At 47.0% G+C, this 24,106-nt stretch overlaps 1 protein-coding gene across 4 annotated transcripts in view; it reads right to left on the minus strand.

Annotated features, from left to right (window-relative positions):
• INPP5B (inositol polyphosphate-5-phosphatase B) overlaps positions 1-24,106 on the minus strand; it is a 923,852-nt gene that overhangs the window by 737,839 nt on the left and 161,907 nt on the right. The window contains exon 1 of one of the 4 annotated variants that reach the window (XM_078681231.1): positions 2,491-2,598. The exons of the other annotated variants lie outside the window; for them this stretch is intronic. Coding sequence (XP_078537357.1) covers positions 2,491-2,521 — 31 coding nt within the window. The 5' untranslated portion in view covers positions 2,522-2,598. Of the gene's footprint in view, positions 1-2,490; positions 2,599-24,106 lie in introns of those variants that run through there. 4 annotated transcript variants of the gene reach the window in all.

Consider the following 24,106-nt stretch of genomic DNA (forward strand, 5'->3'; position numbering starts at 1 on the left):
TATGTTTGTTGATAGCAGGGTTGGATTGGTAACGCGGGCACTTGGGAAATGGCCAAAGGGGCGGTAGCTGAGTTCTCGCTGTGGGCTGCTTTTTTGGGCAGCCTGGGGGCTGTCTGTGCTGTTAGGATGCCGTCAGCAGCCCAGTGGGTGCCCGAGTGGCCTTTTTAGAGAAAGATGGGAGATCACTCCCTTTCTCTCGCTGGGCCGGACCATTAATGTATGCTGATTGAGCGGGGGCAAGAGGTCTGAGCAGAAGTGGTCTCACTTGCATTCATGTGTGGCTCTGCAGTGTGAACTAATCAGTGCATTTTTTTTAGCTCAGTGAAGTTAATGAAACATGCCTCCCACCCCCTTTCTTTTCATAAAACTTCACTGAAGCAGTGTTTTGCGGAAAGGCAATATGCAAATGTAGGCACTTTTTTTTTTTTTTAGGTGTGACCGGGCCGATTTTTTATTCCAATCCAACCCTGGTTGATAGTATGTTTTCATCAGAATAAGCATATTTATGATGATGAACATTAGCAAGTTTTGGTTTCTAATTATAAACTGGCCCCATGACATGATGCTGCGTCAGCTTTCTGCCACGTCCACTAAGACCCTACCTACAAGTTAGAGAAAATCTACTTAAATAATTAAATATGTAGCAAATAGCGTGTCGTCTACAAAGACAAAGACAAATACCTATTTAGCATGTGGAAAAAATTGAGAATCTCTGACCTTCTGATTAATGGTGGCTAGTCAAATTCTAATAAATGAGGAAGCAGCTCCCATGCATTGACTACAACATATGTGTGCTGCCAGATGCTCCCAACAACGGACATTATAACAAATGACAATTTTATTATTCTAGAATCACCACGATGAAATATAAGACACTTTCTTAAGACATCGGGTCATAAGCTCAGATTTCAACTAAAATAATCATGGCCTGTGGGTGCCTACTTATGAATTTGCAAGAGGCAGTAGTAGTCAGGAAATGTAGACAGAAATAAGTTGACTGAAGTAAGTCATGTGTATCTTGGGCCAAACAGCATTTCGGGGCCACCAACCATACAACGTTTTCAGAGTCGAACCAAATATAATGTTATTTACTTTGAGCATCATTTAGACTGACTGTCAACTGCACTATATACAAATACGGAGGGCGAGGACTTCAACATACACTCCCCTCTGTTATTTACATGTGTCTACTACTGGGACATCCTCAACACGCCTAAATAACCATACCGCTGTATGCATCACTTTATAAAACTCAAAAATACAGAATTTCTTATCCTCACGTATAGATTGTTACTCCAGTATATAAAAGTCTTCAAAATGGCTGTTGGGCAAGCACCATTCTACATGTTTACCCGAATGGTCTGTGTTTGCAGTGAAAGGTACTTTTATGCCCCCATGGAGTACCAACCTCACGCACTTACACAGAAAAAAAACACTAAAATGATAAAGCCTATAGTTCGTGTTAAACAGATGTACATTTAGTCCACTTACTCCCATGTAATCAAGTTCCTCCTACAAAATAGTTCTTGGCAGCTACCTCATGTGATACAGAAACATGCAAGAGCAGAATGAAAGAGCTCAGGTAAGGCTTACGGTGCCAAAAATCTTGGGGACTGACTCCATTCCACCCCAGCAGAGTGTGGGCACCCTGAGGAGTCAGCACCTTGGTCAGCAACTCCGAGAAGAGAGTTAGTGCCCGGGGCGATAACATCCAGAGAAGCATGAGCATCAAGGAGAGCAACCCACAGAGGACACATTGAGCATCATGGGTAGCAACCTCCTGAGGACACTCAGCAACCCTCAAAAGAGAGACAGCATCTATAGCAGCAACTCACCGAGGAGTCAGCGGCAGTTTAGGGCAACAAATGCAACTGCCCCTCTCCCATCACCACAAAGAATCAAAATCCGTGGCAGGCCTGGCAAAGGAAGGACGCGGGTCACCAAAACATGAAGCAATAACCAGTATCCACTTCGCCCCAACCTCCCTAAAAAGAATAAATACTGCTGTACAACCTAGCAGCACAAGGGAAGTACATCCTACCCGCGACAGAACATACACCTCACACGCTAGGATGTAATTGCTAGTCAGTCTTTATTATCCCACCGTGGGAGGAATTAACAAGGAGAACTTAAGTGCATTAACCAAACGACTTCCTGTTACTAGAACTGATTGGACTCCTCGAGGATCTGTTGCCATCATTTAGGATATTTTGTATCTTTTCGTCTCAAACATTTTTCACTGTCCTAAAACCCTACGTGACATTTGTAAAGGTTCTTCTTCGAGGTCTCTCGGGTTTATTTTTTGCGTGTTGCAAAAGTTTTTATGTATGAAGTAGCTGCAGCCCAGAAAGGGTTGCACTGTAAGCCGCAGTAATACCCATGAAAGTAGCAAAGGAACATTAACTTCAACCTCCTGCTACCCCAGGTCAAGATAACTTATTTGCTCTCTCCACATGCCGCCCCCTTCCCCACTCCAGCACAATAACTCACCCGCTTGCTCGCTGCTGCCTGCCGCGGACATGCCTCGACTCCCTGCACCTGCCCTACACCAGAGCAATCGCCGCCCCGCCCCTACACTGACAGCCGGCCCCGCCCCATGCCAGCCGCTACCAAGGCAACCGGCCAACGGCCAACCGCGATTCACTTCCGGGGTTGTCACCCTACCCTACAAGGGAAACCTTTCACTATCCCAGGAAAGGAAACGCGTTCAATATGTATTTTCTACCGTCACTATCGCTGCTTTTCGCATTGACGCAGCACAAACACCACATGTGCTTAAAACGTCCTCGATAATCACGAACGAGGAACTGTACGAGGAGATTCTGATTGTGGCAGAACACTACTACTGGAAAATTAAACAAGGACATTTAACAAAAGAGAAGAAGGACCACATGTTTCTAGAACACCACTACAACGCTAACTTATCTTATGAATGTGCCAGTTCAGCGCGCCATGCTGCTGGATAAACAGTTTTAGAAGCCTTCATTTTCATTTGACAGCAGGCTGCATTTTCAGGTGAACGGCATGATTTTTGCTTGCCTAGTTGTGCACCGATTTTTAAATTATATGCAGATTAAAAACAAGCAATTTGGAATTAAAGTGTATATGGAAACAACTCTAATAGGGGATGCTTCCACTTTCTCATGAAAGTGTAATGAAGAAGTATCCTTTGGAACAAGTGGCCCAGCGATGGCTACATTTTGTAATTTATGTGAAGGGGAAACCTTCACTGTGACACACTGTTAAGTGGAGAGCGTACATTTGCATGTTCATATTGCATTCATGCCAACCTTTTAAATCCAGCATAGCTGCCAAGGTTTCAGATTCGTATGTGTGACATTTTCATAATTTCAGTGTATTTATGAGTGACATTTCAATGACTATGAGTGACACTTTCTGGCGAGCAAAATCAAGCATTGAAGACGAGGGACACATAACTATGAGACATAACACCCATTTGTGTGTCAAGATCATCTGAATCATACTGTGTGTGATACCCAAGACCATTCATGATGTCACATTAGGTATCAACATCCAAGCAGATGTCATCCAAGAAAGAACATTCTGGAATGCTTACTGGTGGTGTCTGTTAGTGGTGCAGAAGAGGCCTGCTGCTATTTTTTCAGAGGATGCCCCTTTAAGAGAGAACAATCTCTCAGCCAGGCTCTACAAAAGCGAGTAGGGGGCATTAGTTAATGTTCTTGTGTTTATCTGCCTGTAGAAATGGTCTTGCTCTGACAGTTTTTTTTTCAGTTTGCATTATAATCAAGTTACATGAGAGCATCAGCGAACCTCAGAGAAGCCTGGAGAATGTGGCTTAAATACTTGTAATATATTGAATTTTTTAAAATCAAGTCATGTCTCACTTAGGCATCGGAGGGGTTCTTCTGCGGGGAAAGTTTCCCTATTTTATTTTGAAAGTAAAAGTTATGGCATAATTCCATTACAATCCCTAAAAATATTGCTTTTTCCATGAATAACATTTCTCATTTAATTCTGAAATTCGAAATGTGATATCCCCTTTTACGGTTGTGCTGGAGCAATGCTAGGCTCTATTTGCCGTGATTTTTTGTTGTTGTATGCCGTGGGATTGTGCACCAAAGGTGTTTGTTAAAACCCAGTGGCTGCAACGGAAACTCCAAAGTGTTATATCAGCCCAGTACATTCTAGTGGCAAGGACATACGGACCCACATTTCAATGCCAGAGGATGCTTGTCACCAGGGCCTCACCCCTAAAGTACTCTGACATGATGCATGCTCTACCCCAGCTTTAATGTGTCTCACAGCCTGTGAAAAAATGCTTCCCATTTGCAGAAATACAAACAGGTGACGCATCAGCAGGCACAATCCACCTACTTCCTTTCGACTCACTGCTTGGTTCTTAATGGTGAGAGTGTGCATATGCGGATCTTGGGAGGACAGAGTCCTGCGTTTCCTATCCTGAAAGAAATTATTTAGGCTGCCCTCTATCTCACCAACTTCACTTGGAGCATGACTCTGGGTGCGCTGCAAAACCGGTGACTTCAGTCGGTCTCAGGACCTCTTTCGGTAACTGAATTTGCCACGGCATGGCTGGGGATCAAATTTATTGCAGCTACTTCTCAAACTGAAACAGGTGAGCCACACAGAAGAAGCAGTAGCCAGAAGTGCATTTCACAAGTCTGCCAAATGGAACTATAGCCTATGACACTATCAGCCATTCCTTGCTTTTTAGCCAAAAGCATGACATAAAGTCTTGTTCATTTAAGAAAACGCTTAATTATGTAAAACCAAAAGCAAACTCTGTTCACATATTTTGTGTGGGTTCACTCTTTCATTCATATTAAGCATTGCAACTGGAATTGTCAATGTAAATAATTTTCTCTTTGGTGTAGTGGAACATTTTATACTGAGTTTCAAAAAACAAAAAATGACAGCCAACCGTCTCTAACATAAAGGCAGTAGCAATGAGGTTCTTTAATTTTGACTCCATCTTACATTTGTCTTCAATTTGTGTTGCCTTTACACAGACTGCTCTATTCATGAAGTGTTTCTGCCCTTTTGACTGCAACGTGTAGAAACCCCCCCTCTGACCTTGCTTTGAAAGCAATCTCAGACACTAGCTGTCTAACTGCATACAGACATGTTCTGCCATTACTGATTGACCTATAAGTGCTGTAGTTGATTGACTTATGGGTTGGGCAGAAACACAACGTAAGGGGGACATTCTGGTTACATGATGTTTTTCTATTGGCTAATATTTTGCAGATCTTGTATGTCCATATTAGGTATTTTGTATGCTTGCAGAAGCTAGGACTGCCCCTTTCTTTTATGCTGAGTTTGTAAATCCTAAGCATATAAAAGACCTCTGTGTTCTGTATTCTTTAGACTACCTCATTCAATTGCTACAGCTTCTGTGTGACGTGGCCTCACTTATTAAGTTTAATAAAGATGTCTTTTAATATTTCAGCTTCTGTGCCAAGTTCTTTTGTATTAGTGAGACCCCTGAGAATGAAGTTTCAGTTCTTCAGATGGCGCCCAACGTGGGACTTCATCAGAGAAGTGACTTTCTGTGGGAGTGATCTTGTCAGGAGACAGAAAGCTACTGAGGAGGACAAGACAGGATTCTACTAAGAAGGTACTCTGTGCACAGGGATTCTGGAGATTCTTCGTCTTTGCAGCCCACTGTATTTCTGCTCTTCCTGATTTTGATCCTCCACATGATGTCACTCCTGACTGAGAACCTTTTTGGTGTGAGTATTAAAAAAAAACAAAGAGACCGTTAGGTCATTTAGAGCTTGACAGTTAGAATTTGGATAACCTTTTGATTAGTAAAAGTAAGAGTTAAGTATAAGTGGGTCGCTCCCAGTCCTTTGCTCTTAGTTTTGCTTGGTCCTTAGTTTGGTTCTTAGTTTGTTTGGTCCTTAGTTTTTATTTGAAGATTGCAATTTTCAAAAACCGAGGGTCTTGTATATTTACGAGTGTATTGATAGAGATAGCCCCTTGAAGTTTGAAGCTAGATTAGTGAGCTATAAGATGCCTGATCTTAGCAAATTTGGAGCTTTGTGTTGGCCAACTTTGTATACGTTTGGATTAGCCGGCTTCCCCTAAAGGGAATATCTAAATAGGTTTAGATTTACAAACATATTTCTTCCTTGGTGATTTTGTATCCCCAGGGAATTAAAATATGGACATAATACATACAAGGATCCTTTGTTCTGCGCACTTTTATGAATGAAGATATGCAGAGCTATTTTTGGTGTTCTGCTAGTCAAAGCAGCGAATTGAGTGTATTTTCGCTTCTTGGACATACATCAGTCTGTTGGGCTGTTTTTGCAGTCTTTTGGAACACAATTGAGAAGCGTTTCTTGTAAATATGACTTACAACTAGTATTTATAAATGGTTTGGTTTAAGGGGGCGTGGCTTGGGCGCCAATGGCGGAGGTCGCCTAGAGGCTCGGCTCCGCGGTCGAGTCCCTATTAATCCTGTATCCGGGCTCATTGGGAGCCCCAACCCCGCACAGGCATCCCCTACACCCTGTGGACCACCCTGCCCTGACCGCAGGACTGCGACGGCCGCAGGATCGAAGCGGAGCCGAGGTGAGGGAGCCGAGCGGCGTAGAGCAAGATGGCGCCTGCTCCGCTCTAACTGCGGCGAGAACGGCCGGAGACCCGGAGACGCCGGCAAGCCCTCTTCGGAGAGGGAACAACGCGGAATTTAGCCCTGCACTCCCCGGAGGCGGACGCCGGCACACGGACACCACAGAGGTGAGCCCTGCGGCTCCACCGTGCGAAGCTGCGGAGACGCGCCGTAGGGGGAGGGGCGGACAGACCTGCCCGCAGCCGAGAGAGGAGAGCAGTGGCGAAGAGCCGCGAGGCGGGTTCTGCACCCGTACTGAAAGGAGCGGAGTGGTGTCGGTGGAGGACGCTGTGGCTGGAGGGGCAGGGACGCCGGCGGGCAAACAGAGACGATCCGGGGGGGGGACGGACGCATCAGTTCCACGCTCTGGGGACGTTGGGGATTGCCCGTGAGCAGTGGCGGAAGAGAGACTTTTCCCACGACGGTGGGAGCTGGCACAGCCCTTGGCCATCACTGCCGCCCCGAACCACAGCGTGGAGCATTGGAGCAGGGTGGCTGCTAAATCCTGCGGGGGGACTCCTTGACCACGCATAACGGGCCCAGGCTGGGTGGAGCTGGATCTTCCGCGCGGGCGCCCACATCACGCGCTGGAACCTTGCGCGGAGGAGGAACGTGAAACTGCTCGAGCACTATCGCCACATCGGCGGGACATCTCCTGCCCCCCCCATCGATACCGCTTCCACAAGTGCACAGCCATTGACCTGCTGAGCAGGGTCCTCGCGCCTCAGACGTGCCTGCCTGCGGGCTCCCGCCCGGACCACCTTGACCACCTTGACCGCCGCCTGGAAGCCCACTTGCCTGGAGGACGGCTACTGGCCGCGAGGAGGGTGCTTTGTGACATAGTGGAGGGCACGCCGTGCGGACATCACTACCCCCCGTTGTTGAGAAGACCCTCCGGTGGCCCCCCCCACTCACCATGGGAAAGCCGAAGGGCCCAAAAGGGGGCGCCCAGACCGCTTCTGATACAGGGCCACCTGACGCGGAAGAGCACCGACGCCTAGAAGAGCCGAATACTCCGCCGATTCAGGAACAACTGGACCAAATCCTGCGGGCGATCACTGAGACTAGATCGGCCCTCCGAGAGGATATAGCCCAAGTGGCGACGGGCTTGGGCCTACTTAGGGCGGACCACAGTAAGCTCTCAGATAGAGTGAAGGAAGTGGAGGGTTCGGTACGCCACCTGGAACCGGCGCAAAAAACACTGAACGCCACGATGAAAGACGCCATGTCCAGAATTGAATCCCTAGAGAAACGTGCGGAGGATGCGGAAGGACGAAACAGGAGGAATAACATTCGGATAGTGGGCCTTCCGGAGAAAATTGAGGGAGAAGACATGGTGGCGTTTCTGGAGGATTGGCTGCGAACGAAGGTGGCGCCCGAAGGACTGTCGCCCTTCTATACGTTGGAACGGCCACACAGGGTGCCGGCCAAGCCGCCATTGCAGGGTAGTCCCCCCCGACCGGTGGTGGCGAGATTGCTCCATTTCCGCGACAGGGACCTACTGTTACAGGCGGCCAGGAAGGGGGGACCATACCAGGTGGACAATAGCCGAGTGAACATTTTCCCGGATTACACCTACGAGACGCAGAGACGTCGATCCTCCTTCCTAGCGGTGAAACGAGAACTGCGTGCTGAGGTCATCCAGTACTCCTTGCTATTCCCGGCACGACTCCGCATCATCATAGATGAATCCACCAAGTTCTTTGACACCCCGGACGAAGCGTGCAGTTGGCTTGAACTGTACAGGGCTGGCAAGGATGGCTTTGGGGCCTCTTCTCAAGCGACAATGGGAGACAGTCTGCTGCGGAATCCTAAGAGGTTCAGGCACCGCAGGGGCAGAACCACTCGTCCCTCCACGGTGGAAACTGCGGCGGAGAGACGTGGAGTGATAGAAATGGTCTCTTCCTTATCTGGCCCACAAGGTGACCTGGAGAAAACACAATCGGATCCTGACGAAAGCGGGGGCCGCTCGGACACGGAGGGCTCGGAAGTTGATAGCCTGAAACTCCCGGCGGTCACCCCGGAAACGGCGGAAGGACTACTAGACGGACAATGACACTGCTGGGTGAGCCGATTCTGATGATGGGAATGAGGGTCAGGGGTTGAAGGGAGGCCGCTTGAATGGGAGGATGTAACTCACATGAGGAAATGTTTACTTACTGACTGTGTGGAGGGTTACGGGGCTCCCCCACATAGCCCATAATTGCATAGGGCTCGGCCGCGCGCTAGCTTGCAGTGGGCGGCCCCACATTGTTGCTCGACCCCCCACATCGCCCTTAAGGCACACCTGCGGTGGCTACCGTCAGGTTAGTTGAGGAAAGGTTTATGGAGGGCACAGTTTGGATGGGATCTAGATGGTACTGTTTAGACCCTGTTCTGGGGGGGAGGGGGAGGGACTCTTGTTTGAAAGTTTCTTCATTGTTGTTGGAAAGGGAACTCGTCATTGGTATGAGAGTGGCTGGGTACTTAACCGAGCCTGTAATGCGCTTAGAGAGACTGGAACGCGAAATATGGGACAATGGCTGATATCTCAACTCTGAAATGCATCACCTGGAATGTGAGGGGTCTGCACACCATGGCCAGGCGACATAAGGTTCATGCTTATCTAGTGCGCAGGGGAGTACAGATAGCGCTCCTGCAGGAGACACATCTCACCAAATCAGAAGGGCTCGCGCTACAGCGCAGATGGCGGGGACAATTGTATAACACCACATACTCGGCTTATGCAAGGGGGGCGCTGATATGGATAAAAGCGGGAGTGCCCTTCCAGGTACATAGTCACACTATAGATCCAGGAGGGAGGTTTGTGGCGGTTGCAGGGAGACTAGGGGGTCGAGAGGTGAACATCTGTTGCATCTATGCGCCTAATACAGACCAACTCGCCTTTCTGACCGAACTGTCGGGCTCACTGGCCCGCTACCTGTCGGGGCCCATCCTCCTGGGGGGGGATTTCAACTCGGTGACTGACGTTATTCTGGATAGGTCCCATCCCCCCCTTCCGGACTCCCCGACACATCGGGTGGCCAGAGGAAGAGTAGACTGGCAGACTAAATGGGGTCTGGTGGATATCTGGCGAGCGCAACACCCGCACGCCCGAGACTACTCCCATTTCTCCGGCATGCACGAGTTACATGTGAGGCTAGATGGGCTGCTGGGATCGAGAGAGGTGGTCTCGGCAGTCTTACGGTCTGAGTACTTGACAAGAACCATCTCAGACCACAATCCGTTACTGATTGATCTCTGTTGGCACCGGGGCACCCCTTGTGTTCCAACCTGGAAGTTGCGACCGGAACTACTAGAGGACCAGGTGTTCCGTAGTGACTTAGAAGACAAGATTGCGGGATACTTTGAGCTGAACGAGGGCACGACTGCAGAGAGGGCCACGGAATGGGACGCCTTTAAGGTGGTTATTAGGGGCTACTGCATCACGCAGAAAGTTGGAGTACGCCGGGTGCTCCTGGAGGACCTAGCGAAAGCTGATCGAGCCCTCCGCGACCTAGAAATCACCCGCCCTGGCCGCCCGGAGCTCCAACAACAAGTCTTAGCGGCAAAAGAAGCTGTGGCGGTCGAGGTTGAGCGACTACGAAGCTATGACTATAAAACGTACCTGGCTAGGTCACTGGCTGAGGGCGACAAATCGAGTACGCTACTGGCTTGGCTCGCTAATCCGACTAGACGCTCCTCGCCGATTGTGGCCATGCAGACTGCGGAAGGCAGTGGGGTGTATACTCAACCCGAAATCCTTCACTGCTTTTGGCATTACTATAAACAGCTCTATAGTAGTCGGTTAGCCCAAGACCTAACTCCGACGGATGCCTTCCTGAGGGACCTTCCGATCCCCACTCTAGACCCGGAGCGGGCGAAAGACCTGGGACGAGACGTGGAGATTGGGGAGATCAGACACGCCATAAAAAACATGGCGCGGAATAAAACTCCGGGCCTCGATGGACTCCCAGTCGAGTTCTATGCTGTATACATAGAGCTCCTGGCCCCCAAACTCCTACAGGTTTATAAGGAAGCGAAGACGCTAGGAAGATTACCAGGTACGATGCGGGAGGCCCTAGTGGTACCGCTACTTAAACCTAACAGCGAGGGCGTGGAGCCAGCATCTTATAGACCGCTCTCCATGCTCACGGTCGATTATAAGATCTTGAGCAGCATATTGGCCACACGACTGCTAGAACACATGAGCTCCTTGGTACATACGGACCAAGCGGGCTTCATCCCCGGACGTAATACCACGATGAACATCCGGCGCTTGTTTCGCCTGTTGGAGGGAGACCACACCTATGCCTCGGACCCTGCGATTCTCTCGATAGATCTTGACAAAGCCTTTGACAGTTTAGAATGGGTTTATCTACACAGGATTCTGGAGCGGTTCGGTATGGGAGAGGGTTTCCTGGGATGGACCAAGGTATTGTATTCCTCAGCGATGGCTAGAGTGAAATCGGGCCCGCTGATATCTCAACGCTACCCTGTGGAGAGGGGCACGAGGCAAGGCTGCTCCCTATCTCCATTGCTATTCGCCCTAGCAGTGGAGCCACTGGCAATTTCGATCCGCACTGGCGCCCATTACAGGGGGTTGCAATCTCCGTTGGGCCGCCAGTATATTTCCCTATACGCTGATGATCTGTTGCTTTTCCTGGAGGACGTAGGACCGGCCCTGGCTGGAGCGGACTCAGTGCTCACGGCCTTTGGTGCGGTGTCCGGGCTCCGGGTAAACTGGGCTAAGACCTGCCTGTTCCCGATCCGAAGCGACAGTCCCATACCGGACGTTCACAGGGAGATCCGATGGGAGCCGGCTTGTTTCAAGTACTTGGGGGTGCACGTTTACCATCGCCCTGCCGACACGCTTGAAGGCAACATCTCCAGGGGTATCCGAGCGCTCAAAGGCAGCATGACCTTTTGGTCCACCCTGCCCTTGTCAGTGGCGGGGAGAATTGCTCTATTGAAGATGGTCGCACTGCCCCGCCTCTTATACTACTTCAGGACGTTACCGGTCTGGATCCCTAGGTCTACGTTTCAGGGCCTGGAGTCCATGATAGTGGCGTTCCTGTGGGGCGCGGGCCGCCGCAGAGTGGCGCTCAGAACCTTGCAAAGACCTAAGGCGGAGGGAGGGCTGGCGGCGCCTGACTTTGAGAAGTACTATTTGGCTGCACAGCTACAGACCTATACCCAAGAGATGGCGCGCGAGTTCCGGGGGCCGGAAGAGGCTAGGGGTACTGGCATACCCCGACATGTCCTGGCGTATATTGCATTACAACAGAAACTGGATCTGAAACCCTCACTCTGGAGGAACGCACCATACGCTCATGTTGGAACAGAACACACCGGAAATTAGGAGGTTCGAGACCTTATGCCCCGGAAATCCCGCTGGGAGTGCTCACTGCACTACCTCATGGTGGAGACTGGTCACGGCTGGGAGAATGGGAGGAACTCGGCATACAGGTCGTAGGTGACCTTTACGAAGACGGGACGCTGCTGCCCTTCCGGGCGCTTCTGGACCGCTATGATGTCCCTAGAGGCGATTTCTTGCTCCACGCGGCGGTCACAAGAGCACTCCAGGCACATTGGAAGATGGGCCAGGAGGAACCGCAGGTGTCAAAGGCGTGCCAATACGTCATGATGTCGGCGGGAACAGTCAGGGCAGTCTCATGCTTATACTCCAGAATGATGGAGGATAGATTGACCCCCTTGACGACCCTCAAGACTAGATGGGAAATGGACATAGGAAAAGAAATCCTGGAGACCGCATGGGCCCAGCTGGTGCAGCGGGCCTGGAGGAGCACACGGAATGCCCGATTTCAACTAGTCCACTTCTACGTTTTACACCGCGCCTATTTAACACCGGAGAAACTACAGAAATATTTCAACCTGGAAACGGCGGCCTGCCCTAGATGCATGACGGATGGAGCGGACCTGCTACATATGTTGTGGTCCTGCCCAATGCTGACTTCCTACTGGCTGTTTGTGGGAGAAACACTGACTGAAGTGACAGGCAGAACATTACAGATTGATGCTGCTGTAGGGATCCTTCATTGGTTTCCGCATACCCCCAAAAACAAGATTACTAATAAGTTCATAGACTTAGGGCTGCTTCTGGCAAAACGAGAAATCACCAGACACTGGAAGGCGCGAGCTGGTCCTACAGGCGATAGATGGCGGAATGAACTTCTCAAGTGGGCGGGGAGTGAAAGCACATTGCGTTATCAGCAGGCGAGGAAGCGACGGGATGAGAGAGCCCTAGAGCTGGCGCAAGCATGGGAGACACTGGTGCAGGCCCTGCGCGATCATAATACACATACTGACTCTGATAGTACGGAAGGAGAGCGACCTAGTTCTCGATAACAGCCTACCAGCGGGTTGGACCTCCGAAGAAGAACTAAGTCTCTGATAACACTCTGATAGACCGCACGAAGCTCTACCAATGACGAGAGGGGAGGGGGGAGGGGGAAAGAGGAAGGCAGCGCTAATGGCTTCCGTATACTCTAGCATAAGGTACCGCTTTGACTGACGTATTGCTCCTCTGGGGGGAATGGGATGTTTGGGGAAGGGAAAAGGGATGTTTTCATTGGGTTGTTTAGAAAAGCAGAAGTGTTTTATTTTCCACCTACTGAACACTGTTGGAACGGAGGGATGTTACCCATGACCTACTGGCACACGCCGCCCGACCCCCGGGTTGTGGGCTGACAGGCCGTGTATAGAATTGCTGAACTCAACGTCCTAATGACTCATATTTTTTACTAGGTGCCAATAATGTGCTCACATCTCTTTCCTGCAATAAAAATATATTTGAAAAAAAAAAAAAAAAAAATGGTTTGGTTTAAGTACAGTCTGTGGGCTGTCCTTTATTTCTGTCCTGAGTATTGATATGTGGGTTAAATGTGTGTTTAAATGTCTATGTGGTTTTCCCATTAGTGCAATTTCTGTAAGTGAATAGCGATGGCACTATTCACGAAATGCATGGCTAAAAGCGCGCCGTATTGTGTGTCCTGAGTGTTCGACCCCTTTCTGTTTGTCTGAAATGAGCTCAAATGTGTGTTTGTGTTTCTTTTTGATGTTTTCAGTCTATTAAGCAAGATGTCTAAATGTTTAAAAACTAAAATGTAAATTCACATTCACTAGGAATAAAAAGCCCCAAAAACGAAATTGGGTGTTTTGCAAAAAAATTAAATAAACTTACAGCATTTTCCTTAGATACATTGTGTTAGATATTAACAGGCAAACAGATCAGCTGAAGTAAATTCCTGCTGAACTCAAAATAATATAGAACACGCATTGATATGTTTTAGTTTGAAAAAGACTGCCAGCTTGTTACAAGCACTTAGAGACAAGCTAAATAAACAGGAATATTTATTCAGCCAGGATTTTCCCCTCAGTTGCACAGGTGAAAACATTGCATTTCAGAATGTTGTTTTAAAAAGGTTTCAAAACTAAGGTTCATTATTTTGTATTATAGGAAGACATTTTAATTAAGGGTTTTCCTTTCTTTAAGCATTTTTCTAAGCGTATTCTTGGCTCAGTTGCTAAATAATAATTAACCCATGTAGTGAAGAAACATTTAAAAAGAAAGAAACCGTAAAAGATGCTGAAACAAGATAGGGCAAGTCCAAGGAACCTAAAAAGTTAACGATGTCTTGAACATTGATTGGCAATCTCAGATAAAGATCAATCAGGGAAATTGGCTTTGCAGGTCAGTTTCGGGTGACGAAAGTTAGTTTCTTACAGTTTAATCTGGTTAATGTGTAAATGACCTGGGGAGGCCGGGCCACTTTGTTCTTTGCAGTCCTATGTGGCACAGAGAAAATAAAAAAAATTAAAAATGAAGTCAGATTCAAGGAATTACAGAGCCTTAATATGTGGAATTATCAAAACTGATTGGGTTATAAAAATAAGTGCTACAAAATTCGTTTTTTACTATTCATGAAGCTTAATACTTATACTGGGACCTCCTAGCATTATAATTTAATTTAAGGTATGGTATACGGCATAATAAGGACATTAGCATATAGATTTTCACTTGACCAGACGTGAAAAACTCATTTTTCTCAGGATTTGCAGAAGATATGTCCAATGTCCAATCTCTGCAATTTGTAAAGAACATTCTGAGGATGATTAATATGTAACATTATTATAGGATATTTATACTTTAGTGCCCCAAATATCAAAGTCGAATTTGGGTAAAATGTGGGCATTTTTGCCATTTACAATAGCTTTAAAGTGCTTTAGGCTTCAGTAAATGCATACATTTAGGTATAATACAAATTTGCAGGTTGTTCCCATTTGGGTTTCCTTTTAAATAGGTCAGTGAGCCAATGTGCCTGGTGCAGAGGTTTGAGTTTAATATCAGGGTGGAAGGTTTTAACTTTTGCTGGACCTAACTGAGCCTTCATCCATTTAAGGTAGATGAAATGAGTACCATTGCAAACAAGCATTTGTTCTAAAAACTGGTATGTGTGTTATTATGTTCTGCGAATTATTCACAGTAACTGTTTTAATAATCTAAGTATAGAAATAAATTGTAGCCCCTAACAGGAGTAATATATATATCATGTGTTTTTAAATAGGGTTGGTTATTGCAGGTTAGAAAGAGTTGGGAAGGTTTTTTTTGTCTTTTTCAGCCTTAGAGTGAGGTGGGAGTTAGGAGTAAGTGTAAACAGATGGAGAAATTATTGCTTGGAAAAGCAGGGCCTCAAAGGGTGTTGGCGCACGGGACACGCAGAGTGTCTGTGAAAACGTTTTTGGAAAGTTAAAAAGGTTTAGCATGTTTTCAAAAGATGGTTGTTACAGTTGATATTTTGTGTGTTATGTGCAGAAATGTTCGTGCGTTTTACATATTTTTGCATTTTATCCTTTTATGAATTGTTCCTGGTGAGGATTTTAAGCCTGACAAATTAAGCAGGCCTGAATATTCTGTTTTGAGCTGCAGGTTCACAGTGCATAAAAGTGCATGCAATAGTGTTGTGTGTTACCGCTTATTTACATATGCTATTGTTTTGTCTATGCTTTTCGTGCTTGATATATAGCGCGTATATCTGATGGCTTGGCATATGTGTGTTTTTTGTTGTTTTTTTTTGGCACTGATACTAAATTTCACAGATATTATTTTTTCATGCTGTGAACAAAACAAGACAACACAAATTTGACATACACTGGTGAGTGTATGTCAAATTTGGCTTTAATGGTATTTGAAGGGAAAAAAAAGAGATATACAGAATTAAAGTGTGTCATCTGCAATTAGTCACAATACTGTCCTCTTCCTTTAAGGAACAGGCAGCCCTAAAATTATGTATCCCTGATTGGACGTAAGGATAAATTATAGATTTGTGACTCTTGTACATGGTGACCTAATTTCTACATTACCTTAGTCAGTTTTGTTCTGCTTCCTAAGTAGTGTATGGCTTTGTACCATAAAGGAAACAAGGCTTCATTTTTTTACCTAGTCCCATTTCCCTTTTCCAAATCCCTTTCACCAGTTGGTGTATTGCTCAGGTTCACACTTCCAGACTGCAGTAATGTACCAGAGACCCCATATTATGTATAATTCCCTTTTGTATGACCAGTCTGGTTTTAAAAATTGTTCTTTAGGCCTACTCTGATGTTTTTTTTAGTCTGACTGTTAGGGTAGTGATGGACTGGTTAACTGACTCAATACTATAGTAAGACAAGTTTTCCACCTCAATAGGAGATACCTTACGTTTTTTTGAATATGACAAATTCAATGCCTATTCTAATTTGGTTTTTAGTTCCTTTTTCCTGCTGCTTTAATTTTTGATGGACCAGATGTATTTTAAATAATGGAAATACCAGGACTCTCTAGTTCTTGTCTTTTGTTTCCACATTTTGATCATTAGCTTTTGTATTGTATAGTCCACCTGATGCACAATTATTAAAGGGAGGTATCTACATGTCCCTGATAATATGTATGATGTGATCTCTCTTTTGAGGTGCTCTAGATAAGGAATGTAGGAACACCTATATGTAATCATTGAGGAAAAAAATGTGTTTGCTCCATTCGACAATGCCACTATGTGTGAGGACATCCATTCAGATAGAATTCCCATGTCACTATCTACCCTTAGATGGTAGGGGATATGCTCTCACATGGAAACCCAATTAAAGAGGCTAGAGGCACTGTTTTGCCTACTGCCTTTGTCTTTGTATTGCCTTTGAGAATGACAGTGTGTTCTAGACCAGAAATGTCCCATGACGTATGGCCAAAGATTGTAGGCCACTTGCTTGCAGTCCCTTGTTGTACAATGAACTGTTTTTGTACTTAATTGAAGGAAACAACTGTGTCACATTTTCTACGTCACTAGGTTCTGCGGGATCTTCCAGAGTCAAAGGAAGAATGATACCCTGCTGAACGGTGATAAAGATGAGTTCTAATTCTCATCAGTGACAGCTAACAGATGAACAGTCCCAACACCCAGAGAGTGCTTCATCAACTGTATCTCCAACGTATTGTGCTTGCTTCATCAGAAGGCGTTGAACATCAGAAGAGAAGGAGGATCTGGTTTTGCCACAGAACCAGAATTTCAGTGCAAAGAGCGAAAGAGAAGGATTCTTGTTGTTTTTGAGGCTTCAGTTTTCCACCCACCTGTCATGTGCTGGTTAACCTCTGACAGTGTGCAGTCCCTTGAGCCCCTTGGCCTGAGTTTTGGCCACACAACCCCTTTTCCTTTGCTCCAACGGAAGTGCAGTGCACCTGAGGATTTGAGATTGGCAAAAGGCACTACATTATGGTGCCCATGAAAGAGCAGCCCGAGCATCCTCTGACACTGAAGAAGAGAGTGTTGGAGCCTGAAAGTGTTGCTGAGAGTGACAGTCTGTTGCTCTCTTCCCCGATTAATAGTACTTGGGTCTGCATGAGATGATCTGTGCCCTTGATCAATGAAGAGCACACTATCTGTAGTGCCTGCAGCACAGGAAATATTGGTGCACTGCATTGAGACATTCAAGTGAGCTGTGAGTGTTTGCCAGGAAGTCACTCCAACGGATACTGAGTAACATCATTTTCATGAAAGGCTTGAATGAAGAGGCCCATGCGGAAGAAAACAACAGAAACAGGATTTGATGGACAATAGAAGCCTGCCAGAAGAGGCTTTGACGGACTCTGGGTATTTCCCGTGCGATTGTATAGAATTGGTGTTTGGAGACTGATTCTTATTGTTTTATTGGCATTGTCAATAGTCACTGAAATACATAATGTTTGCAAAATAATTTTAGGATTTGCCTGTGTAATGGCAAAAGGGAGGTCTGAGGTTCTTTAATTTTGACTCCATCTTACATTTGTCTTCAATTTGTGTTGCCTTTACACAGACTGCTCTATTCATGAAGTGTTTCTGCCCTTTTGACTGCAACGCGTAGAAAAACCCCCTCTGTCCTTGCTTTGAAAGCAATCTCAGACACTAGCTGGCCTAACTGCATACAGACATGTTCTGCCATTACTGATTGACCTATAAGTGCTGTAGTTGATTGACTTATGGGTTGGGCAGAAACACGACGTAAGGGGGACATTCTGGTTACATAATGTTTTTCTATTGGCTAATATTTTGCAGATCTTGTTTGTCCATATTAGGTATTTTGTATGCTTGCAGAAGCTAGGACTGCCCCTTTCTTTTATGCTGAGTTTGTAAATCCTAAGCATATAAAAGACCTCTGTGTTCTGTATTCTTTAGACTACCTCATTCAATTGCTACGGCTTCTGTGTGACGTGGCCTCACTTATTAAGTTTAATAAAGATGTCTTTTAATATTTCAGCTTCTGTACCAAGTTCTTTTGTATTAGTGAGACCCCTGAGAATGAAGATTTCAGTTCTTCAGCAAGTAGAAGTAGCAGGCAGAACATAACATGGTTCCCTCACACATACAATAAAGGTGCAACACAGGTTGTTAACACAGTAAAGAGGGAATGAGAGGAGTTAAAGCACTGTGTTACACTCTCCGTAAACAGGCATAAATGTAAACGAAACCGAGAGTCAAACCACCTATGGAATTACTGTACATAAATGTACTCGCGTAGAAACGTAAACCGTCTCCTGCCTATTGGGGTATGCTTTAACAGAGGGTTCCATATCATATTGTGGGTTTCAAATCTAGCACTGGGAAGCATCCAAGAGTACTACTGTTCACTGGTTGTACAGTACCCTAGTTATGTGTCCCTAGTTTGTGTGAGGGTATGTCCCTTATATCAACAGTTATGTTCTTCCTTTGTTAAACACTTAGGGCCAGATGTAGGAGCCCTAATACCGGTCAGTAACGGCCGAATTCGGCCGTTACCGACCGGTATTTGGGTTTTCTGATGTAGGGGGCCTATATTTTACCGATTCTGTAAATTTACCGATTCGGTAAATTTACAGAATCGGTAAAATACCGAATCGATATATTTACCGATTCGGTAAATCGATATGTAGATGACACTCCTGAGAGTGCCACAGGCCCTTAAGAGTCGGTATTTTACCACCCAATCCTATTGGGTGGTAAAATACCGAATTCAGGTGTGCATGCACATCTGTGCATGCACACCTGTGCAATGTGACACACAGACATGCCCTTAGGGCATGTATGTGTGCCACATGGCACACAAGCCTGTAGTTGGGGTGCTAGAGGGTGTCAAAGTGACACCCCCTGCACCCTTGCAGGATTCGGTATTTACCGATTCTGTAAATACCGAATCTGTATTTCCCATTGATTCCTATGGGCTACAAGGCCCATAGGAATCAATGTGAAATACAGATTCGGTATTTACAGAATTGGTAAATACCGACTCTTACAGACTCGGTAATTTTTTACCTACATCTGCCTCTTTCAAATTTACCGACTCTTAAATACCGATTCGGTATGGGTCGGTATTTAAGAGTCGGTAAATCGAATTTACCTACATCTGGCCCTTAGACCTATATTTAACTTTGAGTGGATGAGTTAAAAATGTTTTTTACTCATATCTCCCTACCACAAGATTAAAAACAGGAGAGACAAGCAATGGATCCTTGTAGGAAGCTGGCTCTGTATACACTATACCAAAGTAAGGCATAGTGTGCACAGAGTCCAGTGGATGGCCAAAGGTTAACAAAGGTAAAAGTAGGCAGCACCTTACTCTATTTGTGATAATGTGGGCGAGCAGTAAGGCTTTATCAGAGGGTTTTGTTAAGCACTTATTGTACACACTCAGGCAAGAAATGATGTCACACACTCAAAGACTGAACTCTGACCAATAGTTTTGTATAAAAAAATTTCTTCGTTGTATTTTATTTTTAGAACCAAGTAGGTCTTGGGCTGTAGGTAAGTAAAATAGTACTTTTCTGGTAATACAGTTGAATACAGTTCAATGTAGTTACAGGTAGGTCACATTTTGAGAAACAGTTGAAATTACTTTTCAGTTACTTTGCAATTACTTTGTGATTACTTCATTGATTACTTTTTCTAATCAGTGTGATATGCCTAGATATCACACTGGGACATTTCCTGCACAAAAGGTAAGTACACCAGTTTTTCTTAAAAACACAGTTTCTTAGGTTCCCATACAATTGCCAACTCCACACAAAACTTATTCCCAGAAAAGCAGTCAATGCAGTCGTATGGGGAAAAAAATCAGGTTAGCGGTTTTAAGGTAAGTACTCGGTTGTGGGAGTTGGATTTTGGGGGTTAGAACCCGAGTTTCCCCAGGGGCAAAGATGCACTCAAAGAACACCCTCAGCAGCACTAGGGCGCAGGGTGCAGAGTGCGCATGCCCACTGTTATCCAATGGGGGGTAGGGGGTCTCCAGTTGGTGGCTGCTTACTGGGACGCTACTTGGATGTGGGAGAAAAGCTCTCAGGGTTTAGCTCAGGGCAAAGAGGGATCCTAAGTAGCACACAAGGTGCACCGACAGCCTCACAGGGGCAGTCGGGTGCACAGTTCTGATTTGGTATCCAGTGCCCTGTTGTTTTCAATGGAAGTTGCCGGTTTTGGATTTTGGCTGCAGGCTCAAACCAGGAAGTCTTCTGGATTGAACCAACAGCTGGGTAGGTAAGTTGGAGGGCTCAGGGACATAGGTGCACCTCAGGCCCTCTTCTCCAGGGTGCCGGGTGGCTGGTTGCAGGGGTGCCATTTGAGGTCGGATTTCACCTTAACAGGCCACTTGCGGTTGGGGGGGTCCCCATGCAGAGGATGCAAGCGACGTCGGGGAGTCCTGGAGGGGTCAACCCATGGTGGAATCGGACTCTGTGTCGGGTTTCTTTGTCCTCAGCAGGCTCAAAGTCTTTATTTGCTGTTCACAGGAGATCTGGTATTTGTTGAAGGCAGTCAGTCCTCCCAGGGGTTCTGGAGGTCACTGGCTGCAGGACAAGGCTACTTTTGGCGCAGGATCTCTGGAAACTGCAGACGGGCTAGTAGGGCTGGGTACAAGTCAGTTCTTCTCTACAGTCTCCTCAGCTAGGCATATTCTTTCGTATTTCTTCTTCGTAGGTTGTGGAAGTCTCCCTTTTGGGTTCAAGGCTGCCCCCTAAATACTGCCTCAAGGTCATTAGCCAATGGACTACTGGCCTTAGGGTGACTACAGCCTCAGCGCTATACCCACAGCAGCGCGCTCATTTGCAGCTGATATTGGCGGTTTTCAGCCTCTGATTTTAACCCTCCCGTTTTTTGTCTCTTATTTTGATATTTAGTTTGGGCACTTTCCCCCTGTTTTAAAATAGCCTGGCCACGCATACCCCCACTGCTGCCACCTTACTTGCATTTTAAAAACAGCAAAGTTCACCGCTCTTGGCGGGTCCTCGGCCCTTGTCTTGTCGGCGGCCATCTTAGGTGAGGGGCTTAGTCGCGCGCTATAGTCCGCTCTCTGTTTCTACAGGCGAGCTTAAAGGCAGGCAAATCGAGCAGCTCGCTCTTTCCAGCCTCAGCGCTATACCCACAGCCGCGCGCTCATTTGCAGCTGATATTGGCGGTTTTCAGCCTCTGATTTTAACCCTCCCGTTTTTTGTCTCCTATTTTGATATTTAGTTTGGGCACTTTCCCCCTGTTTTAAAATAGCCTGGCCACGCATACCCCCACTGCTGCCACCTTACTTGCATTTTAAAAACAGCAAAGTTCACCGCTCTTGGCGGGTCCTCGGCCCTCGTCTTGTCGGCGGCCATCTTAGGTGAGGGGCTTAGTCGCACGCTATAGTCCGCTCTCTGTTTCTACAGGCGAACATAAAGGCAGCCATGCCGGCGCACAGCGGTAACGCGCAGCGGGGACGCCGGACTGACGCCGGAGTTACGCCAGAGTTCAGCCCGTCTGTGCCCGTCCGGGCCCAGACGGGCTCAGGGCTGGTCCCCCTGGCCGACCCACGGGAGCCTCATGCAGCCTGTATCAGGTACATGAAGGAGGAACTTATGCTTTGGCGGTCTTCCCATCTCGCCTCATGTAGATTTGCTCATGAGAGTGGACTACCGTTTCTGCCTTGCGGGGCTTGCAACTTAGGTCAAGAAATGGCCAGAGATAATTGTGCGTTATCAATGGCCTTGTTGAACTGTCGGTCCCTCCCTAGTCATGCGACAGAAATCAATTCTCTTATCCTTGACCACAAGTTGGACGCGCTGTTCCTCACAGAGACGTGGATTTCCTCTTGCTCCGGGCCGGATATGGTTAGGGCACTCCCACCGGGCTTCCTCATATTCCATCTAGATAGACCATTGGGGCGGGGAGGCGGAATCGCCATCATTTATAGGGATACATTAACGTGTAAGGCCCAGGACGGTGGGATAAACGATTGCGAGAGTTGTCAGTTCTCTCTTCGCCTGTCGCCCACCGCGTCCCTGGCAGGCCTTCTCGTTTATCGTCCACCGGGGACTACGGGCAACTTCCCTAATTCCTTTCTTTTTTTTTTTTTTTTTTTAAAACCTTTATTGTACAGAGAAGGCTCACAAATACGGGCCTACAACCCAGCGGGCCGGCCACCACAAATAAGAAACAGAGTCAGCAGCACCGAAACGCATACAGAATATCACAACAAAGCATACAGGAAATAAGGGCTAAAAGTCACATAGGAACCAGCAGGGGCAGGATACGTGAAGGTTGATTTTCTAATATAGAAGCGGGAATAACAGAATAATAACAGGTAGGAAGTCTCGGAGGGCCGTGGTGGGCCGCGAACAAGCTGCGATGTAAGATACAGGATAACGCTATAATGACAAACACATATCGATAAAGGCAGAATAGGAGTCCCGCCAGAAAAACAGTGGCAACCGCCGTTCAACGCCCGCCCACCACAACAAGAACATAGCAAATCAAACAGAATCGAAAAAAGCTTATCAAATAAAGCCCTCCGTCACACAACCCAGAGAATAAGGAAAAAAAAAAACCCCACAAGAGGGGGGAGAAAGAAAGAAAAAGAGGGAAAAGGGGACAAAAGGGGAAAGGAAGAACGCCACCTCAAGCACACGCCCCATGTCAAACGAGATCGGAAACCACAAATCTGTATACAGAACCAGTAGTAACCGGAGCAAAATTATGTAGTGAGCCAAAGTCACAGTACGACCAAACGGCTAGTGCATCAAGAATAACCCACCCAGGGGGACATATGCTGAGACCGCGCCCCGAAAAAGAGGACACACAACAGCCATAGAACCAAAGAATAAGAAAAATGAGGGGAGAAAAACCTCAAAGAAATGACAGACCCCCCCCCCCACCCCGCAAGCCCACCCTGCACCCCTGCAGAAGGCTATGGCCTACCCCCCAGCAGCGTGCCTGTCGCCCTAATCAGAACCCGAAATATAGAAGAGCTAAAGCAAGATTGAAACCAGAAAGACAAAAAAGGGGGAAAAGAAGGAATAAGGAAGGAAAGAACACGGGAGAGGGCCTCAAAACAGAATCACAGGCTCCCACCCTCCCGTCCGAAACATCAGTGCCCACGGGAAGACAAAGATTCTAAGGACACATTACAGGAATACGACAAAAATCCGACAAGTTCATACCGTTACCAACCGCTCATCCAACCATTACAAAACACCAGTCCACAAAGGCAAGATCGTCTCATCCCTGTCCTTGTTTTTCAAAATCTGTGGCAGTCCGCCTCACGAAGAACCAGACCACGAGGAACAGGAGGCAGAGAACAGGGAGGTCAAACTTCAATCCGCAGAAGATGTTTCGCGTACCACTTGGATGATCCGGAACAGTCAGAAACCATTGTACACAATGCAGGCACAGTTCCGAAGATGATCTGAGGAAAGCCGACCCAGCGAAGTCAGCACAGGATCTACGTTCGGCCATTCGAGGAGACGAAGCACAGGAAGAACCACCAAGGCCGGTCCGGACAGGACCCGGCCTACCGACCCACCGCACAGGAGAGGACACATCACGATGGAGGGCAGCGGAACTCCGAAGATCCGCAGAAACGGCAGCCACCGGGTCCATAATTTCCAGGATAGGTCCAGTCGCACCCAGTAGCGACGCAGCCGTACACGCCAGGGGGGGCTCAAACGGCCCAGCGAAACGAGCCTCCTCCAGGTTATCAGCGGGTGCGGCC

Source organism: Lissotriton helveticus, chromosome 3_1 (assembly GCF_964261635.1).
Source record: "Lissotriton helveticus chromosome 3_1, aLisHel1.1, whole genome shotgun sequence".
Taxonomy (NCBI): Eukaryota; Metazoa; Chordata; class Amphibia; order Caudata; family Salamandridae; genus Lissotriton; species Lissotriton helveticus.